Source organism: Stigmatopora nigra, chromosome 3, assembly GCF_051989575.1.
Source record: "Stigmatopora nigra isolate UIUO_SnigA chromosome 3, RoL_Snig_1.1, whole genome shotgun sequence".
Classification (NCBI taxonomy): domain Eukaryota; kingdom Metazoa; phylum Chordata; class Actinopteri; order Syngnathiformes; family Syngnathidae; genus Stigmatopora; species Stigmatopora nigra.
The window spans coordinates 18,765,871-18,787,975 of record NC_135510.1 but is presented as its reverse complement, the minus strand read 5'-3'; the positions used below and the strand labels follow the sequence as shown (position 1 = coordinate 18,787,975).

The 22,105-nt window shown below is 40.2% G+C and overlaps 1 protein-coding gene across 1 annotated transcript in view; it reads right to left on the bottom strand.

Moving 5' to 3' along the window:
• Positions 1-271: 271 nt before the first annotated feature.
• The window catches only part of baz2ba (bromodomain adjacent to zinc finger domain, 2Ba), a 74,868-nt gene continuing 53,034 nt past the window's right edge, over positions 272-22,105 (bottom strand). Inside the window, exons 11-38 of the mRNA XM_077712409.1 lie at positions 20,581-20,638; positions 20,400-20,508; positions 19,849-19,950; positions 18,656-18,878; positions 18,477-18,569; positions 17,943-18,004; positions 17,420-17,485; positions 16,843-16,908; positions 15,905-15,949; positions 15,695-15,721; positions 13,898-13,963; positions 13,143-13,283; positions 12,818-13,072; positions 12,517-12,740; positions 11,648-11,722; positions 11,346-11,574; positions 11,196-11,258; positions 10,146-10,290; positions 9,250-9,896; positions 8,340-8,589; positions 8,114-8,269; positions 7,297-7,457; positions 6,851-7,218; positions 4,797-4,932; positions 3,843-3,989; positions 3,455-3,768; positions 2,554-2,697; positions 272-1,638 (exon numbers count right to left, since the gene is read on the bottom strand). Coding sequence (XP_077568535.1) covers positions 1,482-1,638; positions 2,554-2,697; positions 3,455-3,768; positions 3,843-3,989; positions 4,797-4,932; positions 6,851-7,218; positions 7,297-7,457; positions 8,114-8,269; positions 8,340-8,589; positions 9,250-9,896; positions 10,146-10,290; positions 11,196-11,258; positions 11,346-11,574; positions 11,648-11,722; positions 12,517-12,740; positions 12,818-13,072; positions 13,143-13,283; positions 13,898-13,963; positions 15,695-15,721; positions 15,905-15,949; positions 16,843-16,908; positions 17,420-17,485; positions 17,943-18,004; positions 18,477-18,569; positions 18,656-18,878; positions 19,849-19,950; positions 20,400-20,508; positions 20,581-20,638 — 4,529 coding nt within the window. The 3' untranslated portion in view covers positions 272-1,481. The remainder of the gene's footprint in view (positions 1,639-2,553; positions 2,698-3,454; positions 3,769-3,842; positions 3,990-4,796; positions 4,933-6,850; positions 7,219-7,296; positions 7,458-8,113; positions 8,270-8,339; positions 8,590-9,249; positions 9,897-10,145; positions 10,291-11,195; positions 11,259-11,345; positions 11,575-11,647; positions 11,723-12,516; positions 12,741-12,817; positions 13,073-13,142; positions 13,284-13,897; positions 13,964-15,694; positions 15,722-15,904; positions 15,950-16,842; positions 16,909-17,419; positions 17,486-17,942; positions 18,005-18,476; positions 18,570-18,655; positions 18,879-19,848; positions 19,951-20,399; positions 20,509-20,580; positions 20,639-22,105) is intronic.

Genomic DNA, 22,105 nt, shown 5'->3' with positions numbered 1-22,105 from the left:
AATGGCGAATGCATTCATTTCCTGTATCGCATGTTTATTTTTATGTATTGTATTCAGGCAATGTTGTTACTGTTAGTTAAATAAAAATGTTATAAAAAGTTTGGATTACTTTTTTAATTCATTTATTTACCAGGTCAAACGTCCAATTTGAGTAGGAAGGCATCGTGTCAAAATGAATGTTTGGCATTAAAAGTTGATCAATAAAGTTTTTTTAAACCACGTAATACTATTAAAAAAAATGTCCCAGTGGTCAAATAAAAACAGTTCGAGGTTTACGTTGAAAAACATCCTTTTAATAGGTCCGTGCCACACACTAGTGAAAAATAAAGCTCCTACAAAAGAATGATACTTTTATTCCACATTATCTTAAATAAAGTAACTTCAAGTACTTTTGACTTGGTACAAAAAAATCTAGCTGCCTCCAGCAGGCCACGACACACAGCAAGTTTCAACACAGTGGTTACAAATGGCCTTTAGGTCCTCTGGCAGATGGACAGGAAGAAAGAAAGAAAAAAAAATGAAAACGCCTCGCTTCATACTCATTTTTTTAAATCGATTGGACGCTGAGGAATGATGTCTGTGTCATTGTCCAACTTTGGAGGCCATGTTGGATTGAAATCAGTTTAAAAAAGAACCAAAATGAAAGAAAAACATGTCGAAAACAACGAAAAAACATCCCCTACATGCCCCTTTTGTTTTCAGGGTAGGCACTACCAAAAAGATTAAGGATACCACAGTGTTTGCAGAGGATATGTATATACTGTACAAACAATATTTATCATGTTTTCACGTTGACTAAAATAGAATGCTACAATCATTCTAAGGCATAAACAATATCTTAATATTCTTAAACCATTTGTACACATCATTTCAAACAAGACCAAATATTGACATTAATAAACAGTATATACACACGAAATGGCCGCCGCCCTTCCTGTAAAATAAACGCCGTTTTACAGTGTAAACAGTTGTTTTTGTTGTCGTTTTTTTTCTCTTGGCTTTGTTTTGCTATTTTGGTGAAAAGAAAAGAAAATAATAAAGAAGAGAACACAGACACATTCCTTTTTTTTTCCATTCAAAGCCGTGACGACGTCGCCAAGCGAGTCTTTTTTTTCCTTTTCATAGAAAATGAAGTGGACCTTGATTCATAAATAATTATTACAAAATTAAATACATTCACTATAATACGATTAAATAACAAAAACAAAAAAAGGAACTGAAAAAAAGGCTATTTACAGCTAGTGGAAAGGATTCTAGCGCAGACACGTCAGTGAGGATTCATTCAGTGCAGTGTTCTGACACAGGAAAGTGGTATTGCACTACGGCACCCCCGTTTGGGGAGGCTTTTTTTTTGAGGGGGAGGGCGGTTTCTAACCCGGAAAATCCAATTAAAAAAAAAAAAAAAAAAAAAACCTGGTGCCCCGATACGATAAGTAGTAGGATGGAGTATTTTTTAGTGTATTTTTGTGTGTATTTTTGATTTAATTAGTTTGTTTAAGAAGTTCCGTCCAACGCTTCTCAAAGAATTTCCTCATGTTGTGACCGGCTCGCCCGATGTCCGAATTGTCCTCGTTGAACTTTTCGCAGTTGTCGAACACCAAGTTGACGTCGATGATGAAAGTTTCCAAGTTTTGGTACCTGAAATTTGGCAAAAAATACATTTAAAATATACCACAATATTTGGAGGGGGCCCTACTTTGTTACATACCGTATTAGCTGGTATATTAGCCGCCTCTCTGTATAAGTCGCACCCTTAAATAGGCCGTAAAATGTTTGAATTTGACAATTTCTCGCATATAAGCCGACCCCTGATTCACAATTTTTAAGTCCGTATTCATGTTTTTTTAATAGGGAGTATAAATGTGTTACTTTGAAGGGAAAATCTTGAGAAAAATCATCACACATGCTATATCTGAGTTACTGTAGGAATCAATTTATAATTCAAAATGTCTAAACCACTGGTGTCAAAGTGGCAGCCCGGGGGCCAAATCTGGCCCGCCACATCTTTTTGTGCGGCCCGGGAAAGTAAATCAGTATAGATGTATATTCAAATTCCTGATTTTCCCCCTTTTAAATCAAGTATTGTCATTTTTTAACCACTTTTCTGTGTTTTTATTTCAAAAATCATTTTGTAAAATCAAAAAATATATTTAAAAAAAAAGCTAAAATAAACATTGTTTTTGATCTATAAAAAATTGAATATTCAGGGATTTTAATCCAGTTCTTTTAACCCATTTATAAAAAAAAATCTATATATGATGTATATTAAATTTCCTGATTTTCCCCATTTTATACCAATAACTGTAATTTTTTAATCAATTTTTTCTGTGTTTTTAGTTCAAAAATCATTTGATAAAATCTAAAAATATATATATAAAAAGCTCAAATAAATATTGTTTTAGATCTATAAAAAAACTGAATATTCAGGGCTTTTAATCCAGTTATTTTAATCATAAAAAAATCTAAATATTCTATCTAAACTGGTGATATAAACTCAATTATTTGTGATGCACATTTGAATGTTGTAATTAAAACGTGGAATGAAATACTCACTGGCTACTGACGAGCTTCTCTCGGATGGTGGAGAAATCCATGGGTTTTTTGATGACCTTTCTGTAGCCCGGGACGGATTTCAGGTTGACGGGCGTCAGGAAAGGCCAAGCGTCCTGGTGGCGCTCCAGCTCCGCCAAAAGAACCCTGCACACAAACATTTTGAGTCAACGCCAGAAAAACATCGAATAACTATTAGTTTTTCATTTCAATATTAAAGTGGAAAAAACAAAAATATTTTTATAGATTTATTTTTAGATTTGACAAAAATGTTTTTGGACCTAAAAACACCAACTTTTTTTTAATAATGTGCCATATCAAAGTGGAAAACTGAAAATATTTCTATATATATTTAGATATTACTAAATTATTTTGAACTAAAAATAACGAAAAAATTGATTAAAAAATTCAAAAAATATATTTAAAAGAGGGAAAATCAGTGGTTTAGTTAATAAAAACAATGTTTATTTGAGCTTTTTTTAAATATATTTTTTAGATTTTACCAAATGATCTTTGAACTAAAAACTGAAAGAAATGATTAAAAAAATTTCAATTATTGGTATAAAAAGAGGAAAATCATGAAATGTAATATCCATCTATACTCTTCATTTGAATTTATCCTAAAAAATAAAATCGCCACGTTTTACTTACTCGGGCCGCACAAAATGAGGCGGTGGACCAGTTTTGGCCCCCGGGCCACCACTTTGACACCAGTGGTTTAGTTAGTCGTCATGTGAGGACCGTGGAACCAATTAGAGAATTTACATATAAAGTACACCTCCACTTACGAAATGTTCCCAATTCATTTTGTAAGTAGAGGTACCAATGTACTTATACTAATTTAATATGTTGACTACTTAATCTATTACTATTTATTGATTTTTTAATGTATAATGATGTGTACCTGCATAAACCCAAATCCCTGTTGTTGTCTCGAGCCGTCTTGGCTTTCTTGACACACGCCGGACTCTCCTGATTGGAGCCCGAGGGGGTGCCGGAGCCGTCCTCGCTCTTCCTATTCCGCCCGTTGTCTTTGGAGCCCTTCTTGGGCGTGCCGCCGGCGCCGGGCGGGTCGTCTTCCGACACCTCGCCGTTCCCGGCGTGTTTGCCGTTCTTTTTGGCGTCGCCGGCGCCGCCCATTTTCTTGCCTGCGGCGCCCCCGCTGGATGCTAATGCTTTGCATGGAGGTTTCTTGTGTTTGGGGGTGGGTCCGCTTGCCTAAAGGACAAAAAAATGAATGTTAAATATGATATTTGGGTGGGAAAATGTCGGGAAAAGGGGGAGGCGGCCACCTTGGTGATGCAAGCTGGGCAGTACCAGTCTCCCTCTGGGATGCTGGTGATTTTGGGTTTGTGACAGTACGTGTGGCAACCTTTGTCGCAGCCGTCGCACAGCAGCAGCAGGTCTTCGTTGTCCCCCTTTTTGCAGATCTGACAGTACTGAAAAAACACAAAAAATGGCGTTGGATTCATTGTTTTTGAAGCATTTTTTGGGGCGATATTTGACATTATAAGGGGCTCGCTAGGCCTATCCAACATGAGTCTGTAATGGAAATCAGGGGGAAATTACGTCCAATCATAACAAGAGGAGGGAACAGTATGTTTTAAGTCACAGGTGGTGTCAAAGTGGTGGCACGCGGGCCAAATCTGGCCCGGCGCATCAATTTGTGCGGCCCGAGAAAGTCAATGATGAGTGCCGACTTTGTTTTAGGATCAAATTAAAATTATGTGTATAGATATATATTGTATTTCTTGATTTCCCCCCCCCCTTTTAAATTAATTATTGCAATTTTTCTAAATCATTTTTTTTAGTTCTAAAAATATATATATTAAAAAAGCTAAAATAAACATTGTTTTAATTTTTCCCCCTTTTTTAAATCAATCAATGCAATTTTTTATCCATTTTTTCCTGGTGTTTTAGTTCAAAAAGCATTTCGTCAAATCTAAAAATAAACATACAAATATTTTCCATTTTCCATAAATTGCTTCCATTTGAGATTAAAAAAAATGACACCCACACAAGCACCCCCGCGTACAAAAAGACGTGAAATTTAAAAAATCCCCCAAATAATTTCTTCATAGTAACAATACCATTAAAACATGACATTTTCAATGACTGTCAATGACCACAATGACTAAAATGGCGGAAATTTTACTATTCTTTGACTGGCTCATGTCTGCCAAGGGCCCGCCTCCTAACTCCCGACTGGTGGAGAATGCTTGTATATTTGTGGGCGGCGTACTGACCACTTTCATGATGGAGCGTTCCCATGCGATGGATTTCTGCAGCTGCTGAATACACATGGCCAGCTGGGCGGCGCTCCGGACCTCCGTCAAGGCCTTCCTCCACACTTTCATGCCGTGGGCCACTTCCTCTTCGCCACTGTAGGGGGCACAAAGCGGGTAGTACATAGCCATGAGTGCGTCGTTGTAAATACGTGAGTTACAGACAGGTCAACGGGTGTCAAACTCAAGGCTCGGGGGCCAGATATCAGTTGCCGGGGGCCCCAATCAAGTTCAAATCCATTTACTTTTTAATAATACTTTTTCTGACAATATTATGCTGTTTTTTTGTGGTGTGGTTTAGATGGGGGTATTTGAGCTGCATTTTTGGGGTGTAATTAGATTATTATGATAGTAGTGATATAAATAATTTAAAAAAAAACGCATTTTAACTAATACAAGGCGCACCACATTGTAAGGCGCACTGTCAATGAATGACATTTTGTTATTTTTCCATATATAAAGCACATTATGCGGCAGCCTGTCTATTTTAGAGAAAATTAAAGACTTTTAAGTGCGCCTTATAGTTCTGAAAATACGGAAGAGTCAAAAAAAGGAATTGAAATATTCTTCTTTTGTTTGATAAGGAAGTTATAACAATCAAAATACATTTAAAAAAATATAAATAATCTCCTCTTTCAATTAAAAAATAAAAATAAAGGAGGAAAATTGAATTTAAATCTAAAATATTAAATTATTCTGTTAAAAAAAGAGGATTTCATGCCAATAATGACTCAATAATTGATCAACTATGAAAACGGTTACATATTTATTTGGCTAATTGACAGATCTTTTTTTGTGTTCACTTTTGACTTGACTAACTATATAATTTTTTTTATTTTAATGTTACCCATTCGATCATTTATTGGCCCTTTAATAAAGCCCTCTGAGTTTGACACCGCTTGCACGTTAGCTAGCGACGTTAGCATTTAGCCACAAGTGGGAAGCAGTTACAGCCAAGAACGGTCACGTCACGTCAAAGGGACGAACGGACAAACGGACCCACAAACGGAGGGACGTTCATGCAGAAAAAAAGTGTGGCGCGGTTAAACCTGCACAAAAAGGGGAGGAGACACCCAAGCCAACCAAAGTGACAGACGGATGCACAAACCCATGCAGATGACTGCCAGAAAATAGCAAACGTGACCCTCAGAAAGAAAAATGCATCAAATTAATGGAGGGGAAATTAAAAGTGAGGAGCCGCCGTAAAAATCTGAGACTGGGGGGGTCCGCCGGGGTTCACCCTGGGGGGGATCATCTCCCATGTACTCTACGGAAAAGCTCTCGACATACCAGTCATACCTCATAATTGTGGTTTTCTAACTTTTTGTGTCGCATTTAACATTTGTTCAACTCCAAAAATCGATTAAATTGTTACAGTTAGGAGAATATAATAATTGTGGTGATTCCCCTCTATTTTGCATATGATTCAACTATCGAAAGTAGAAACTGCCCTCTAGTGGCGCAAAATACTCCGATTTTTACGTGCTTTTCCATTTCGCGTAAGACACTGCCCTCTAGTGGCCGCTAAACTTCTTTCCAATTGTAACTTTTTTACCCCATTTCACATTTTAAAGCCCCATTGGTTGACACAGCCCTCTAAAGGCCAGGACAATATTGTCCAATTGTGACTTTATGTACTATTAAACTCCCGAAAGTTAAACACCGCCCTCTAGTGGTGAGTAAAATACTCTGATTTTGGCATGCATTTCCCCCATTATTTAATACCCGGATAGACGCCGCTCTCTAGTGGCCATCAAAATACTCTCCAATTTCGCCTTCCTTATAAACTATTATTTAACCCTCATTGGTAGACACTGCCCTCTAAAGGCCAGTACAATATTGTCCAATTGTGACTTTCCGTACGATTTAACTTTAACGCCTGAAGGTAGACAATCCCGACGAGACCCCTCCCCTCGTCCGAGACCCCGACTGGACTCGACGGCACACACAGACAAGAAGAGGGTCTGAACGTGAGCTTTCGGGCGAGCGGGCGGGCGAGCGGAGAGATGACCTACCCTTCCCTGTCAGCGCTAGTGGATGGCGCGGGGGCGGGGACAGTGACCGTACCCACATTATCCAGCCTGATCTGAATGGTGGTTCCTAAGGGGCTCCTCAGGTACCTTCTCTCGATGTTGCGCTCCAGAATGGCCAGACGGGTCACGGCTATGTCCAGAGGGTTGTCTGGGTGGCGTGCCACCCCGCCCTTCTCCCCCCGCTCCTCGTGGTGGTGCTGCTGCTGCTGATGCTGCTGGTGGTGGTGCTGGTGCTGGTGGTGGTCCTTGTCGCCATTGGACGAGGACCAGGGGCCAGGTTTGGCCAAGGGCTTGTGCTCGTGATACACCAGATCTTCCCGTTCTGACTGGGGGTCCGGATGGGTCCAACCCTGTCGGTGGGGGGAGACGGCAGATTGAATGAAACCCGCTTCAACGATAACGGCCGCCAGGGGGCACCACTTCCGTACCTTGACCTGCAGGCTGGCGGCAGAAACCTTCCTCTCCAATTCCTCCACCTGCTGGAGGACGGCAATGTCCATCTCCATGGCCTGCTCTTCCACGCACCATCCTCGGACCGACTCCACGCTGACTTGGCTCTCCTCCAGTTCCCGAAGTTCGATCATGGCCACTGTGTGGTGGATTTCAATGAGGTCACGTGCAAAACAAAACAAAAGTATTTGTCAACGTGAGCATTGAAAGAGGTCTTTGTCGGGCAAAAGAGTCAATCGTATATGGCTTGGGCAAAAAGAGTCGTTCGTATGTGGCTCGGGCAAAAGAGTTGTCCGTATATGGCTCAGGCAAAAGAGTCGTCTGTCTTTGGCTCAGGTAAAAGAGTCGTTCATATATGGCTCGGGCAAAAGAGTCGTTTGTCTTTGGCTCGGGTAAAAGAGTCATTCGTGTATGGCTCGGGCAAAAGAGTCGTTCGCCATATGCGAGGAAAACTGCAAAGTAAATTTTTTTTTTTTTTTTTTTTAAACTTCAGTGCTGAGTCCTAGTAGCAAGCAGAGAAAGGGGAGTGGCTTCCACTTGTGAGTTTCAGTGTGATTTTTCAAATTTTTATGAAATTAAAAAAAATATATATAGTTATTTTTTGATTATCTTAGATTAAAAGACTTTATTCATCCCATGTTTGGGAATTCGTTGGCTTGAGCCTGGATTTTCACATTTTTAAGAACTTACAAAAAAATGCAATTTAAATAAACAGCGATAGTTGAAGCCGCAATATTCGAGGGATTACTGTAGTACAAATAGCAACCATTAGAGTTATGCTTTTGGTTGACTTACCATCGCGGTGTTTGACGCAGACCTGTGGGATGATCTCCAGGTATTTCTGCACCTGCCTCTGGAGGCCTTTCTCCCGGACGCCACGACTGTGGAGCGCCGCCACCAGCGCTCGGAGCTCCTCCATGTCCGACACGCGCCACCAACCGCTCAACATGTCTACAAAAAAACATCGGCAAAACATGGTCAAAACGTCGTCAAAACCCGCTTCCGTTTTTTCCACGCTTACCTTCTGGGATAGGTCGCGGCGTGTGGTGATCCGACGACTTCCAAGAGATTTCCAGGGCGGGCGGAGACGGCAGCGAGCCTTCTTTTTTGTCCACGCGGGGCAAGGGCGACTCGCTCTTACTAGAGACGCTGGCCGGCGTGTTGCCCTCCGCCGAGAGCGCCCCCGCTGGACAGGGGCTGCCGCACAGGGGCAAGCCGGGAGCCGACCAGCCCCCCAGAGACACGCCCAGCAACGAAACTGCCGACTTTGCCTGGAAACAAGGAAAAATAAATCAATAAAAACAGAAAATTAATTATTTTGAAAAAGTTTTTAAAAATTAAATAATAATAACAAAAACAAGGAAAAGAATATTCAAAAACAAATCTTGAAAAAAATAGTAAGTAATTCAAAACATAACCCTAAAAATAAATAATAGAATAACAGAGTTGGCGAAAAAAAGGAGAAAAGAAATTATTTGGAAAAAGGGAGTTTAAAAAATATATTAATTAAAAGAAATAAATAATTTAAACGAAGAAAAAGGAATATTCGAAAACCTAAATTATTCAGAAAAAAACAACGTAATAAAAAAAAGAAAAGCTCAGGGGAAAAAAATTCAAAAACCTTTCAAAATAAATTACTCATAAAATAACCAACGTAAAAAAAAAAAATTTTAAAAATGAACCACCCACAAAATAAATAATAAATAGAAAAATGGAGTTGGGGGAAAAGAAAAAAAAATGAAACAACGCCAGAAAATACATTATTTGGAAATAGGGACTTTTCCAAATCAAAATAATTCATAAAAAATTAACAATCAAAAATAAATGGTCAGGGCTTTCAAAAATATATTTTTAGGGTGAATTCAATACCTTCCATATGTCTAATCGGTAAACCCTACAACACACTTTTATGGGTCATATTTTTAGCTCACCTGCAACGCCGACAGAGGGTAGTTGAGGAGTCCGGCCGGGTGGTGCGGGCTGACCGAAGCCGCCGCAGAAGGCGTGAGCGGCAAGCCGTGCGTCGCCGGCGGGGACCTGGGCTTCCCGGGCGCCGCCGCCGACGCCCCGGTCACGGCGCCCCCGGCCGTCAGCGAGGACAGGTCGCAAGGATGACGGGGAAGAAGGCTAAACCAATGTCCGCTCCTTTCTGTCAAAACCCGTAGGAGTTGGTCGTTGGGTTGCAGCAGGGACGCTTGCGGCGACGGCGTCGGGGAGCGGGCGGGAGGAGGCGGCGGCGTGTGTCCCGGGCTGGGTTGCCAGGTTGAAGGAACCGCCGGGATGTCCGGGGTCTCGCCCTGGGGCGAGTGGGGGGCGGCCATGGGGGATGATGCCCTGCCGTCGTCGTCGGGATTGGTCTGGTCGTCCATCTTGGCGTCGTCGGGGTGGAGCGGGTAAAAGTGGGTGGGAGAGTCCTTCCTTTCCTCGCGCTCGCTTTCGCTTTCCTCTTGTTTGCGAGGTGCTTCCGAGGCGGACTCGTGGTCTTTCGCCAATTGCGTCTCTTGCGGTTCCTCTTTGACTTCCACTTCTTCGGACGCTCTTTGCCGCCGTTGTCGTTCCTCTTCCAGTTCCTCTGGACCTGCGTTCAAAAACAAATATGGCTCATACGGTCATTTATTTCAAAATAATAAACAGATAAAACGCTAAAAACATTGATTTTGACGTCTATGAATGAAATTTGAGGAGAAAAATAAAGCGTATCATGCATAAAACGTGATATTTTGGTGAAAACTAGACACTTCCTGGTTTTACTGGTCACCTGACTTGTCTACGTGCCATTTGATGGTTAATGTAGAGCCGACATGTAAAAAAACGGGGCGAAATGTACCTTCTCCGCTCTCCATGGCTTCGATGAAGACGCCGCCGCAGTGCGGGAGGACCCAGTATCGTCGTCGATAGCGATCTTGCCCGTACATCATGGAGCGCAGCGAGTGAGAGATTTCAAACAGCTTTCTTCTCGTCTGGTGGTGTTGCTGAAAATGAAAAGTCGACATCAAAACAAACAAAGATGGTGGCTGGTGGCATTTCTTCAGGGGTTTTGATCCCGCCCATAGTTTAGCGGGAAGCGCCACTCACGGAGACGAGCCGTCACGAGAAAGGAAAAGACAATTTATAACAACGTAACTAACACTTAAGATGGCTGTTTTAGTCATAATGTGCCATTTTTCATTCATTTAATTTTTGGGATCGCAGGGGGTGCTGGAGCCTATCCCAGCTAAATGTGGGCATCCCAAATTGGTCACCAGCCAATCACAGGGCACAAGCCATTATAAAATAGGGTTTGGCAATTTTGCATACAATTATCTTAAATTAATCTAGATTAGATATCTTTATTATCTAATCTAAGATAAGGGTTTGGCAATTTGTATACAATTATCTTAGATTAGATTATATCTTTATTATCTAATCTAATATAAGCATTTGGCAATTTTGCATAATTATTTTATATTAGATTAGACAGATTTATTGTCTAATGTAATCTAATCTAAGATAAGGGTTTGGCAATTTTGCATTTATTTTAGATTAGATAAAAAAGATATCTAATCAAATCGTATGCAAAATTGCCAAACCCTAGAAATTTCAAATACAATTATCTTAAATTAGATAAAAGTTATCCAATTTTGCATACAATTATCTTAGATCAGATTAGAAAATAAAACTATCAAATTTCACATACAATTATCTTCGCATTCATGTTTTTGGGGAATGAGGGAGGAAACCAGAGCACCCCTAAAAAAGCCCAGACAAACCCGGGAAGAACATGCAAACTCGAGGAGAAACCTGGATTTGAACCCGCGACCCAACAACTGCGAGGCCGAATTTTCTAAACACTGCACCACCGTACCGCCCTATATGGTTTTCCATTGTCATAACGTACCTTGGCTAACTTTTCAATCTGCTTTTCTAGCTCCTCCACGCTTGTCGATTGGTCCACTTCATCCTGGCAAAATAGGAAGTGGACCTCTGGTCAGTCCCCCAAAACAGGAAGTAGCTCGACTTTCAAACACTCCGCTTTTTTTAAATTTACCTCATCGTAGGTCTCCACTTTCTTCACCTTTTTGGTGTCTTCTTCGTCCTCGTCGTCATCGTCGTCCTCGTCGCTGTCGTCGTCGTCTTCGTCGTCTTCGTCGCTGTCTCCGCCCACTTTGCGTTTGCGTTTGACGGCCGAGGACGGCGTGCCCGCCGCCGATTGGTTCTCTTCCACGCCCACGCTGGATTCTCGTTTTCCCGTACGTTTGGCGTAAATGGTCCTCAATCTGGACACGTGGGAGGGCCAATCACGTGAGCTCCTTTGAAAATAATACGAGCCAATGGGGAAGTCTCACTTACTTTTTGAGTTTTCCTTCCATGATGATTTTATCTTTCCTCATGTTGGCCATCTGATCCAGGTTTTTGTCAATTTCGCTGCAAAACAAAAGTCAGATAAATAGTTGGATTCATGGTCAGCCATTTTTAAATTCATTCATTTTCTAAACTAACTTTCCTCATAAGGTCCACCGGGGGTGCTAGAGCCGATCCCAGCTAACTACAGGCAAGTGATTCGGTGGCCAATCGCAGGGCACAAAGAGACAGATAAGTCATAGCTAAGAACCAGTTAGGATATAATTAGCTTAGCAGGTTAGCATGCATCCTTTAGGGAGTGGGTGGGAATCGGGGGTACCCGGAGAAAACCTACACAAGCCCACATGCAAATGCCACAATGTGAAGATCAACCTGGTATCAAATCCAGCACCCCAGAACTGTGAGACCGACACACTAATCCACTTTTTTTTATATGAATGGATTAAAAGTGGATTAAAAGGCCCGAATGTTCAGTTTTTTTTATAGATTTAAAACAATCTTTATTTCAGCTTTTTTTCAAAATATATTTTTAGATTTTGTAAAATGATTTTTTAACTAGAACCAGAAAAAAATGATTAAAAATGATGATTATTGATTAAAAAGGGGGAAAATCAGTAAATGTAATATACATCTATACCTAACAATTGAATTTGATCCTAAAACAGAAAGTCAACACTCATGATTGACTTTTTTGGGCCGCACAAAATGATGCGGCGGGCCAAATTTGGCCCCGGGGCCACCACTTTGACACCAGTACTTTAAATAGTTGTTTGTGTCATTGTGCCCTGTGATTGGCTGGCCACCAATTCATACATCGATCGGTCTTGGCAACCGTTTGGCCCCCAAATGCATCTCACCTGATGACCACTTTACTGCAAGCCAGCTCATTGGCGAGGAACCCCAAAATGGACGCCTTCTGAGACGGCGTGTGTGCTTGGAACGCCTTGGTCTTCAGACTGAGGGCCAGGGGGGCCAGTTCGCCGTGACCACAATGGGCCCCCATGTACATCTGGAGCACCTCCGACACGTTATCCCGGTTGATGCCCACGTTGGTCAGGTGGTCCCCCAACATGGTCTTGGTCTGGTATCGCCAAAAGGGGGCGACAAATAAGATAGTTGAGGATCGGCGTTGGGGCGGGGCGGGGGATGTTAACCGACCTTATGTCCGGGGGGCAGGCCGGGGTCACAGACCGCCAGGGACAGCAGTTTGACCAGGAGATCTTGGACTTGGCCCATGCTGTCCCCCACGTTGAGAAGACCCTCTTGGAGCATCCCCAAGGTGGGCACGTCGGCGTTGAGGTCCAGACCCAAGACCTTCCCGAAACCTCGCAAGAACTGCATCAGCATCAGGCAGTCGGACACGGCGCGCCCCGGGAGGATCAGACCGGGAATCCTGGAGAACTCGGGGAGATCCTGAATTGAGGTGGAAGATAGTGTTATGCATGGGTGTGGCCATGGGGGGGAGCCAGAGAGTATAATGTACCTTCTGATCAGATAGGCACATGTCTTCATTGGGCTTCTTGAGTTCTCGGGCCATCTCCAACTCTAGGCGGCGCTGTTCCAATTTGCGCTCTTTGTTCAGGCGCTTCTCGTCACGTTTTTCTTGGCGTAAACGTTCGCGCTCCTGGAAATATAGAAAAATTATATTCAAAAATAAAGCCAATAAGTCCCAATCACACTTGGATTAAATGTATTGTCCCGAATATAAGACGACCCGCTATTTTTCAGGACTTGTGTTTGGAAAAAAATACTTTTTGAATCACAAATTTCATTTTTAGACACAAAAAAATGTCAAACAAATGATTATAATAATATATTGGAGAAAAAAACGTTTTGCTGCATTTAAGTCATGCAAAAACTGTCTTAATGTGTGAACATTTCAAAATCAGTCAAATTTTAGTGCTATCTATTTTTGTACAATTAAAGCACTAGTTATTTAATAGTTTGTGAGAAGATGGCGAATTACAACAAATAAAAAAGTTTTTTCCAATCCAATATCCTGTTTTTTGTGTTTTTTTAGAGGGTTGGAACCAATTAATTAGTTTTTAGTTCATGGGAAAGTTATGGGAAACATTGATTTGAGTTCAGAGTAAATCGACATATGAGCACATTAAGCTTATCTCTCGAGGTGCTACTGTACTTCAAAAAATCCTGTATAACTTGAAATGACCCAAAAACGTATAAAACACCGCCCCAGCTATGAAATGTGCGTCTTTTTGTACCAAAAGGTCAAATTACCTCGGCTTTTTTGCGAGCCTCGACGGCCTTCATCAGCATGACGTGCTGCCTCCTCCTTTCTCTCTCCTAGCGGCAAAACACAAGATTAGAAGCGTCCGCCATATTTGTTTAACATTTTTGGTGGTACGTATTAATGCTCCAAAATGGATCGGAGTCACCATACTTGGAAAACAAGCACAAAAGGATGCTTCACATGGATACACGGTCACATGTATGGTGGAAGCATTAAAGTGACGAGTACAATCGTACCATGACAACCAAAAAAAAGCAACACAGAGATGCCATACGGACGGACGGACGGAGTAGATGTGATGACAAGCAGCTGCAATCAGTGACGGACAGGCCGCGTTTTTTTTATTTTTTGGCTTACGGGAGGGGGCGGGGCTTCCGCGAGTGACAAACGTAGCGGTGACGCTCGAGTGGATTTGGCAGGATTCGCGCATTTGCGTCTTTTTCGCCGGGGGAAGGAGGAAAAAAAATGTCAGCCAAATCGTCTGAAGGCCTATCGTTTGATTTGATCTCCCCCCACCGCAAAAGCCCAGACTGTCATTCCCACTGTGATCTGCCAAAGGACGCAATTACCGCCGGTTCAGCCCGCCGAGAACACTGGCGACGATTTATCGGTGATATGAAAGCACAAAAAAAATAAGGAGGTTTTGAGTGAATAGGCGGGTGATCTTTTTTTTTAGGGTGAGAGGTACTGGGAGTGGATTTTATTGGACAGTTAAGGTAAATATGAGCGTACACCTGCAAATATACGTTTAACAAATATACGTAAAAGGCATGAAAATAATAATAATTAGGCATTTATTTATTATTTGAGTATGATAGGATATTAAATTGGAAAATTTCAACAAAAAATAGGAAAAATGTAATATAGAAAATTTGATGGTGTGAATAAAAATTAATCTCCAATAAACAAAAGAAAAATGTGGGGTAATTATATATTTCATGAATCATTTATGCCTCAATATTCATTAAAAATATTTAAAAAACAAATTGGTTACTTTAAATATTGATTAAAATATATTTATATATTTTTTATTATTATTATCATTTTTTTGAATCTAATTTTCTAAATTTCCTTATTTTTACATTCATTATGTTATTTCATTCTACTTGCAATCATTCCAATTTATTTCTTGAATTTAATCCTTTATTTTGAATTATATTTAAATTTAGAATTATATTTACAATTAATTTTAAATTATTCTATTTCTCATGAATTCCTCCACATTAAAAACCTTTCCAAAAAATTAATCATTTAAGTTTGCTGGCCAAAATTATCTTTTTAATTCGTTTTAACCGGCAAAAATGAGCATACTACATTAGCGAATGCTAACTACATTAGGCAAAATATCAACAAAACGAAGCCAATAAATTGCTAACTCTCAAAATGGCGGCCTAGACGGCAGTAGTTAAGTTTTGCTAGCCCAAGCTACCGCCTAACTTCCCGATTGGCTGATATTCCCGCCGTGGAGACGCGATAGCGCAGTTTGGCTAGCAGTCAAGTGGAAGAGGGGGCGGGGTTGTGAGGGGATACATAAGGGGCGGGGCAAGGCATCTCCCGGCCAATTTGACAGTTGCAGATGGAATAGGAGGCGGCAATACTGACTCTTTTCCTTCTCTTTTTGTTTTGGTATTTTGTTTTTGTTTTGTTGTTTTTGCTGGAAAGCCATGCAGAAGAATGTAGTATGACAGCAGCCAGTGCTACACTTAATGCATTGCTATGACAACCATCACACAACCAGTTACACGATGCAGGTGTTAGATGTACAAAAAGAAACATACCCATACCATATCTAGTCTATGCCTCTCCAACTCCTGGCGGAGAGAGTTGGCAAAGGATTATCAAACACATAAGAAAAAAGCAAAAATCGGGAATCGCTAACTTTTCACCTTTTGACCCATTGACCACACACACACACACTTTTACTTTTCTTAAAGGCACACACGCACGCACTCGAACATCTTTTTGGTAGACGGTAAAGTAGTTGGTGAGCGTACCTGGTGCTTTAAGATCTCCGCTTGCTGTCTCCTCAGCTCCTTCTCCTTCAAAATAAAAGAAATGGAGTTCATTTAGAAGACTGGTGTCAATGTGGCGGCCCGGGGGCCAAATCTGGCCCGTCGTATTATTTTTTGTGGTCCGGAAAAGTAAACGATCATGCCGACTTTCTGTTTTAGGATCAAATTTAAATGAAGAGTATTGATGTATATTAATTTTCTGGATTTTCCCCATTTTAAATCAATAATTGTCCTTTTTTAATCCATTTTTTTCAGTTTTTAGTTCAAAAATCATTTTGGAAATTCTAAAAATATATGAAAAAGCTAAATAAACATTGTTTTAGATCTATAAAGCCTAAATATTTAGGGCTTTTTATAGTTATTTTAATCCATTTATAAAAGAAAATTAAAATATTATTTCTAAATGGTAACTATTATCCAGGAAAAGACAATTTTGGTCATTAAAAAAATGACGTGACGCAGTGCCTTGAGTGGTTAGCAGATCCGCCTCACTGCTCTGGGGTTCTGGGTTCAAATCCATTTTCATCCTTAATTCTCTGAAACACTTAATTAGGTTCGCTGGGGGTGTTGGAGCCTATCCTGAATGGGTGTCCAGCCAATCCCACAGCTCGAGAAGACAAACAACTAATCCCAATCACAATTAAAGACAATTTAGCATAAAATTAGCTTAGCATGCATGTTTTTAGGATATGGGAAGTACCCACAGAAAACCCACAAATTCCACACAGTTGAACCAACCTGCATTCGAACCCAGAACTCCAAAACTGCGAATCCAATGCGTCAACCACTTAACCACCGTGTCACTCCTTTAAAATGTTGCCTTAATTTTTCGTTTTGTGACTACTCTTTGTCTGCCATTGACAGCCATAAACGTCCAATCCATTTGAACCAAGATGGCCCCCGAATGGTCAGTCTCCTACCTTGATCCGCTTTTCGGCCTCCAAAATTTTGGCGTTGGCCGCCTCTTCCTTCTTCCGCCGCTTGGCCTGCCAACACACAATTGATGATGTATCTCTTTAAGACGTGATTGTTAAAATGGCGACAACTAACTCCCGTTAAAAAATGCGCGTGTTGGACCGTGACGACTTGAAATTGATTTTGTCGTCAAAGGCTTTGAAGCCGCCGCATTCTAATTGCGGCGCCGCCGTTTTTTTCCCCGCCCCTTCCGCACTCATTTTCATTTTTATTTATTTATTATTTTTTCCCCCCACTCCACTCGACCCACTTACGCCAAACTGTTACTATTGTCTGATGGAGGGAGAAAAAAAAAGCGACTTTTCTGTCCAATTTAAATAAGGTGGGCGCCATTTTAATATTCAACAACCGTCAAAGCAAGACCAATTTGGCGTTAGTTCCATATGGAATTATGCCCAACAAGATGGCGGGGTCTCCAAAGCGTGCCGCTATTCGCTAATGAGCTTTAGGAAGATTTAAAAAAAAAAACGGTATATATATAAAGCGGTCGGCTGGCCGGGATGTTCGGGTTCGATTCCGTACCTCCAATATTTGTTGTGCCCTGAGTTCCTTCTCCATTCGGATCTGCTGAATGCGCTTGATTTTTTCCTATAGGCAAAAAAAAAAACAATTATTTTGTAACCAGTTAGCATTTTGCTAAGTTCTAATGCACAAAAAGTCCATTGGGATCTTTTTGTTATTGTTTAAATGCAATTAAACAATAATGTTGACTTCTTTGCAAGTGTTATTACAGGAGCTAATGTGTTGCTAGGATTTTAGAGTAATAGCAGACGTAGAGAAATTAGTTTTTTGTTATTAGGTGGTTAAACGTAGCCAGGAGAGAGCGACAAGGCTAGACTAAAAGCCCAGGCTAGCTGCTAGCATCCTCTTTTGAAGGAAGGCAAGAGAATGGTTGGGCTAGGCTAGTTTAAAAGCCGAAGCTAGCCGCTAGCGTCCTTTTTTGAGAGAGGAGAGGAGAATGTAGCTAGGCTAAAAGCCCAGGCCGCTAGCCGCTAGCATCCGCCTTAATATTTCTTTCCAATTTCATACATCTATGTTTACCCACCTGTTGCTTGAGAATCTTGATCTGCTCTTTTTGCTTTCTTCTCTCCTCTGCGGCCATGATAGCTGAAAGGGTTAAACAAATCAACATCAAATTGCTCCAACATAAAAAATAAAACAGTATTTTCTGGCATATTGAGCGCCTCCCCAAATAAGCCGCTCTGTTAAAATGACCTTAAAATGGTTGAATTTGACAATTTCTCTCGTATAAGCCGCCCCTCGATTGACAATTTTCTAATTTGTGCGCATATAAGCCGTACCCTCAATTCAGTCATCATTTTTTAAGTTACAATTACGGCTTATATGCGAGAAAATACGGTTTGTTTGAGTAATGTGTGTGTATATATACATATATATATGATTTATTTTAAATGTTTAATATTTTTATTTAATATATACATTGTTTAACAAATTTTAATTTTTGATGTATATATATATATACAAATATATGTATGTATGTACATAAGTATGTGTATGTGTATATACACACATTTGTATCTATTCTTTTTATTGTATTTTTTGGATAGGCTCCTCCCACCTTGTTGTTTGCGAGCCTCTTTGGCGGCCCGCGCCAGCGCCTGCTTTTCCAGTTTCCTCATCAATTTCATCTGGGCCGCCTGTCGGGCTATTTCTGGAAAAAAATAGAGGAAAAAATAAAAGTCATTCCTCCATTGGACGATACGATTGGACGCTTATTTTTTTTCTCCCCGTACTGACCTTGAGCTTCCAATTTTCTCAAAAGTTTAACCTCGCTGGGACTTGGTCCTTCGGGGGCCAAGGGGTCGCCCACATTGGGGGGTCGCCCTTTCCTCCGCCGGTTGGCTTTGGCCACGTCGGCCGCCAGTTGGCGGTCGGAATTGGGCGGACGACCCCGCCGGCCTTCCATGGCCAAAATGTGAGGAATCACTTCCTCTTCCTTCAACAAGTTCCACTGTAAACCCTGAAGTGCCACCAAAACAAAAAAAACACAGGCAAAAAAATAAATTAACTTGTTGATAGCAATAAAAAAAAAAAAAAGGTTTGTAAATGATTTAAAATATATACTGCATTTTCTAAAGTATAAAAAAAACATTTTTTTGTAGTTTGCCTGCGATTTTTGTCCGATTTTTTCACTCGGACCACCAAAAACAGTTAAAAATGCTTGTTTTTTCTATTTTACTTTTAATTTAACATGTTTCCCTTGATTTTTGATCCATTAAAAAATAATTTTAAGTCATTTTTGGGGGATTTGAATTTTTTTCTTATTTTGAAAGGGTCTAGTAGTGGGTAAGATTGGGGACATTAGGAGGGATTGTGGTTTTTACATATAAAGTGTGGGTCCACTTACAAAAAAATGAAGTTGTTAAACTCATTCTGTAACAAAATAATGAAGTAGAAGTACCACTATGTTTTCTTAGCATTTGGGTAGATAGAAAGCAAATACTATGACAACCAGTTTTTTTGTATACAATGGTACTTCTACTTACAAATTGCCTCTACTTATGAAATTCTCCATTGGACAATTTTGTCTCAGGATTATAAAGAAATTCCAAGAATGTAAAAGTGTCTCTAGAGCAAAAAATACAAACTACAAAACCATTTTTGAACGATTTAACCCATTTGAACCATTTTTCGATGTTTTTTTTTTTGACGAAACATTTTCACAAAACCAGAAAAATGACAAAAGATACACGAGCTAGGGTTAAAATGAGTGACATCATCATGTGATTCCAAAGTCCATTTCCTGCCCTGACAGTGTGACGGCATCGTAAATCTCACACCCAAAACAGGGCTTAAAAAAAAAATAAGGGCGTTCAGACTTCCCATTTATCGGAACGGGGCGGGACGGGAACAGCCGCCTGCCGACCCTTCCCCCGTTCCAAAAGATGGGACGCCACGGAGCGAAAGAAAGAGAGATAAAAGTGAGTCACCTGGGGTCCTTCTCTGGCTTCATAGAAGTCACCAACCCTGATCTTTGCACTGAAGCTAAAATTATCACGCGTGAGGCCACTTATTCCATTTCTGGATAGATACTACAGAAGAGAAAATAATCAGGACGTTGGTTCAGGCCAGAAAAAGGACAAAATTGCCACATTGACAAAAAAAATTAATTAAAAAAGCAGCAGGGAGGCTAGGATAAGCTAGGCTATGCTAAGCTAGGCTACACTGGCTAAATCACCAAAAAAGCTTTTAAGGAGATAAAAATCTACATTTTATCTTGGGGTGCACCATTTAGGCTCCATTTTTGTTTTTGTGTAATGGATGAATAGTAAGTGGATTTTCCTGGGCAGCCATTTTGTGTCTATTTGCATAATGTAACAAATGAGGCCAAATGTGTGCATCCCAATATTAACCACTCATCACTGATGGAGGAAAAAGTGGCACGCTAAGAATAACTATGGCGGCCGGATGGAAGGGGGCGGGGCTTGGAAGTGGGGCAAACGCCAAAATAAAGGGAAATATTATTATTTTTTTTAAATACCTTCATCACGTCCGGGTATTGCCTCAGTTTCTTCCCGCAGGGCGCGTAGTAGGCCACTTCGCCCTGAGGACGTCCGGACACGTTTTTCATTCGGGTTTCTCGCCGCCATCTTGGGTGGGGCAAAAAAAAGGGTTGTTATTTATTTGGAAAAGTGGGTCAGGGTTTTTTTGTGTGGTCCTACCCCAACTCCAGCGGCGTCATCAAATCTTTGTCGTCCATGCGTTTTCGTTTTCCTAAACCTGGGGGGAGTGGAAGAAAAAGAGGGTGAGTGGAAATGGTAATTGATGAAAAAGGATGTTCAATTGGGTTTAATTTAGGGGTGAAATGAAATCAAGAGATTAGGATTTAAAATTTGGTATTTTTATAGAAGAGCGGTCGCCAAATTTTGCGGGTAGACCTCGACTGGTCGCCAGTCAGTCGTATATAGAGACAGACAACTAACGGGAATTGATCAAAGGCTTGCCCGCCAGCGAACCACTACATCAATGATGTCAAGTTCGCGGGCCGCTTTAATGTCAATTCGATTTTATGTGGGCTGGACCATTTTAGATATAATATTTTCATTTTTTATAAATGGATTAAAATAACTGGATTAAAAGCCCTGAATAGTCCGTTTTTTAGACATCTAAAACAATGTTTATTTTAGCTTTTTAAAAAAATATTTTTAGATTTTACAAAATATTTTTTGAACTAAAAAGTGAAAAAAATGGATTAAAAAATGACAATTATTGATTTGTAAAGGGGGAAATGAGGAAATGTAATATCTATCTATACTCTTCATTTTAATTTGATCCTAAAACAGAAAGTCGCCACTCATTGACTTTCTTGGGCCGCACAAAATAATGCGGCGGGCCAGATTTGGCCCCCGGGCCGCCACTTTGTTTTCAGCGAACAAAAAAAGTCTAGCTTTTAAAAAAGGCGGATTTGTTGACAGACGGCTTTGGGCTTGAAATATGTAGCGACCAATTGAACAGGCGCTGGCGGCGGCGGGCAAGTCGCGACAGGACCTGGCCTTTTCAACCGCTTGCGTCACCTAGCCGGCTTTTCTTTCCGTGTCGGCGGTCTACAAAAAAGTTTTAGGATCAAATTGAAATGAAGAGTAAAGATGTAGGTTAAATTTCCCTGATTTCCCCCCTTTTAAATCAATAATTGTCATTTTTAATTCCATTTGTTTCATTTTTTTTTTATTTCCAAAATGATTTTGTAAAATCTAAAACTGTATCCAAAAAAAGCTCAGATAAACATTATTTTAGATGGATAAAAAACTGAATATTCAGGGATTTTAATCCAGTTCTTTTAATCCATTTACAAAAGAAATCTAATTATATCTAAAATGGTCGGATGTATATTAAATTTCCTGATTTTCGAAATAATTGTCATTTTTAATCATTTTTTTCTGTTTTTAGTTAAAAATAACATTTTGTAAAATATAAAAATAGATTAAAAAAAATCTAAAATAAACATTGTGTTAGATCTATAAAAAAAATTCAGGGCTTCTAATCCACTTTTTTTAATCCATAATTGTCATTTTTAATCCATTTTTTCTGTGTTTTTAGTTCAAAAATCAAAACATTATTTTAGATCTTAAAGAAAAATCCTCTTTTAATCCACTTCTTTTAATCCATTTATTAAAAAAAATCTAAATATTATTTCTAAAATGGTCTGTCCGACATTAAAGCGGCCCACCAACCAACTCGAGTCTGACA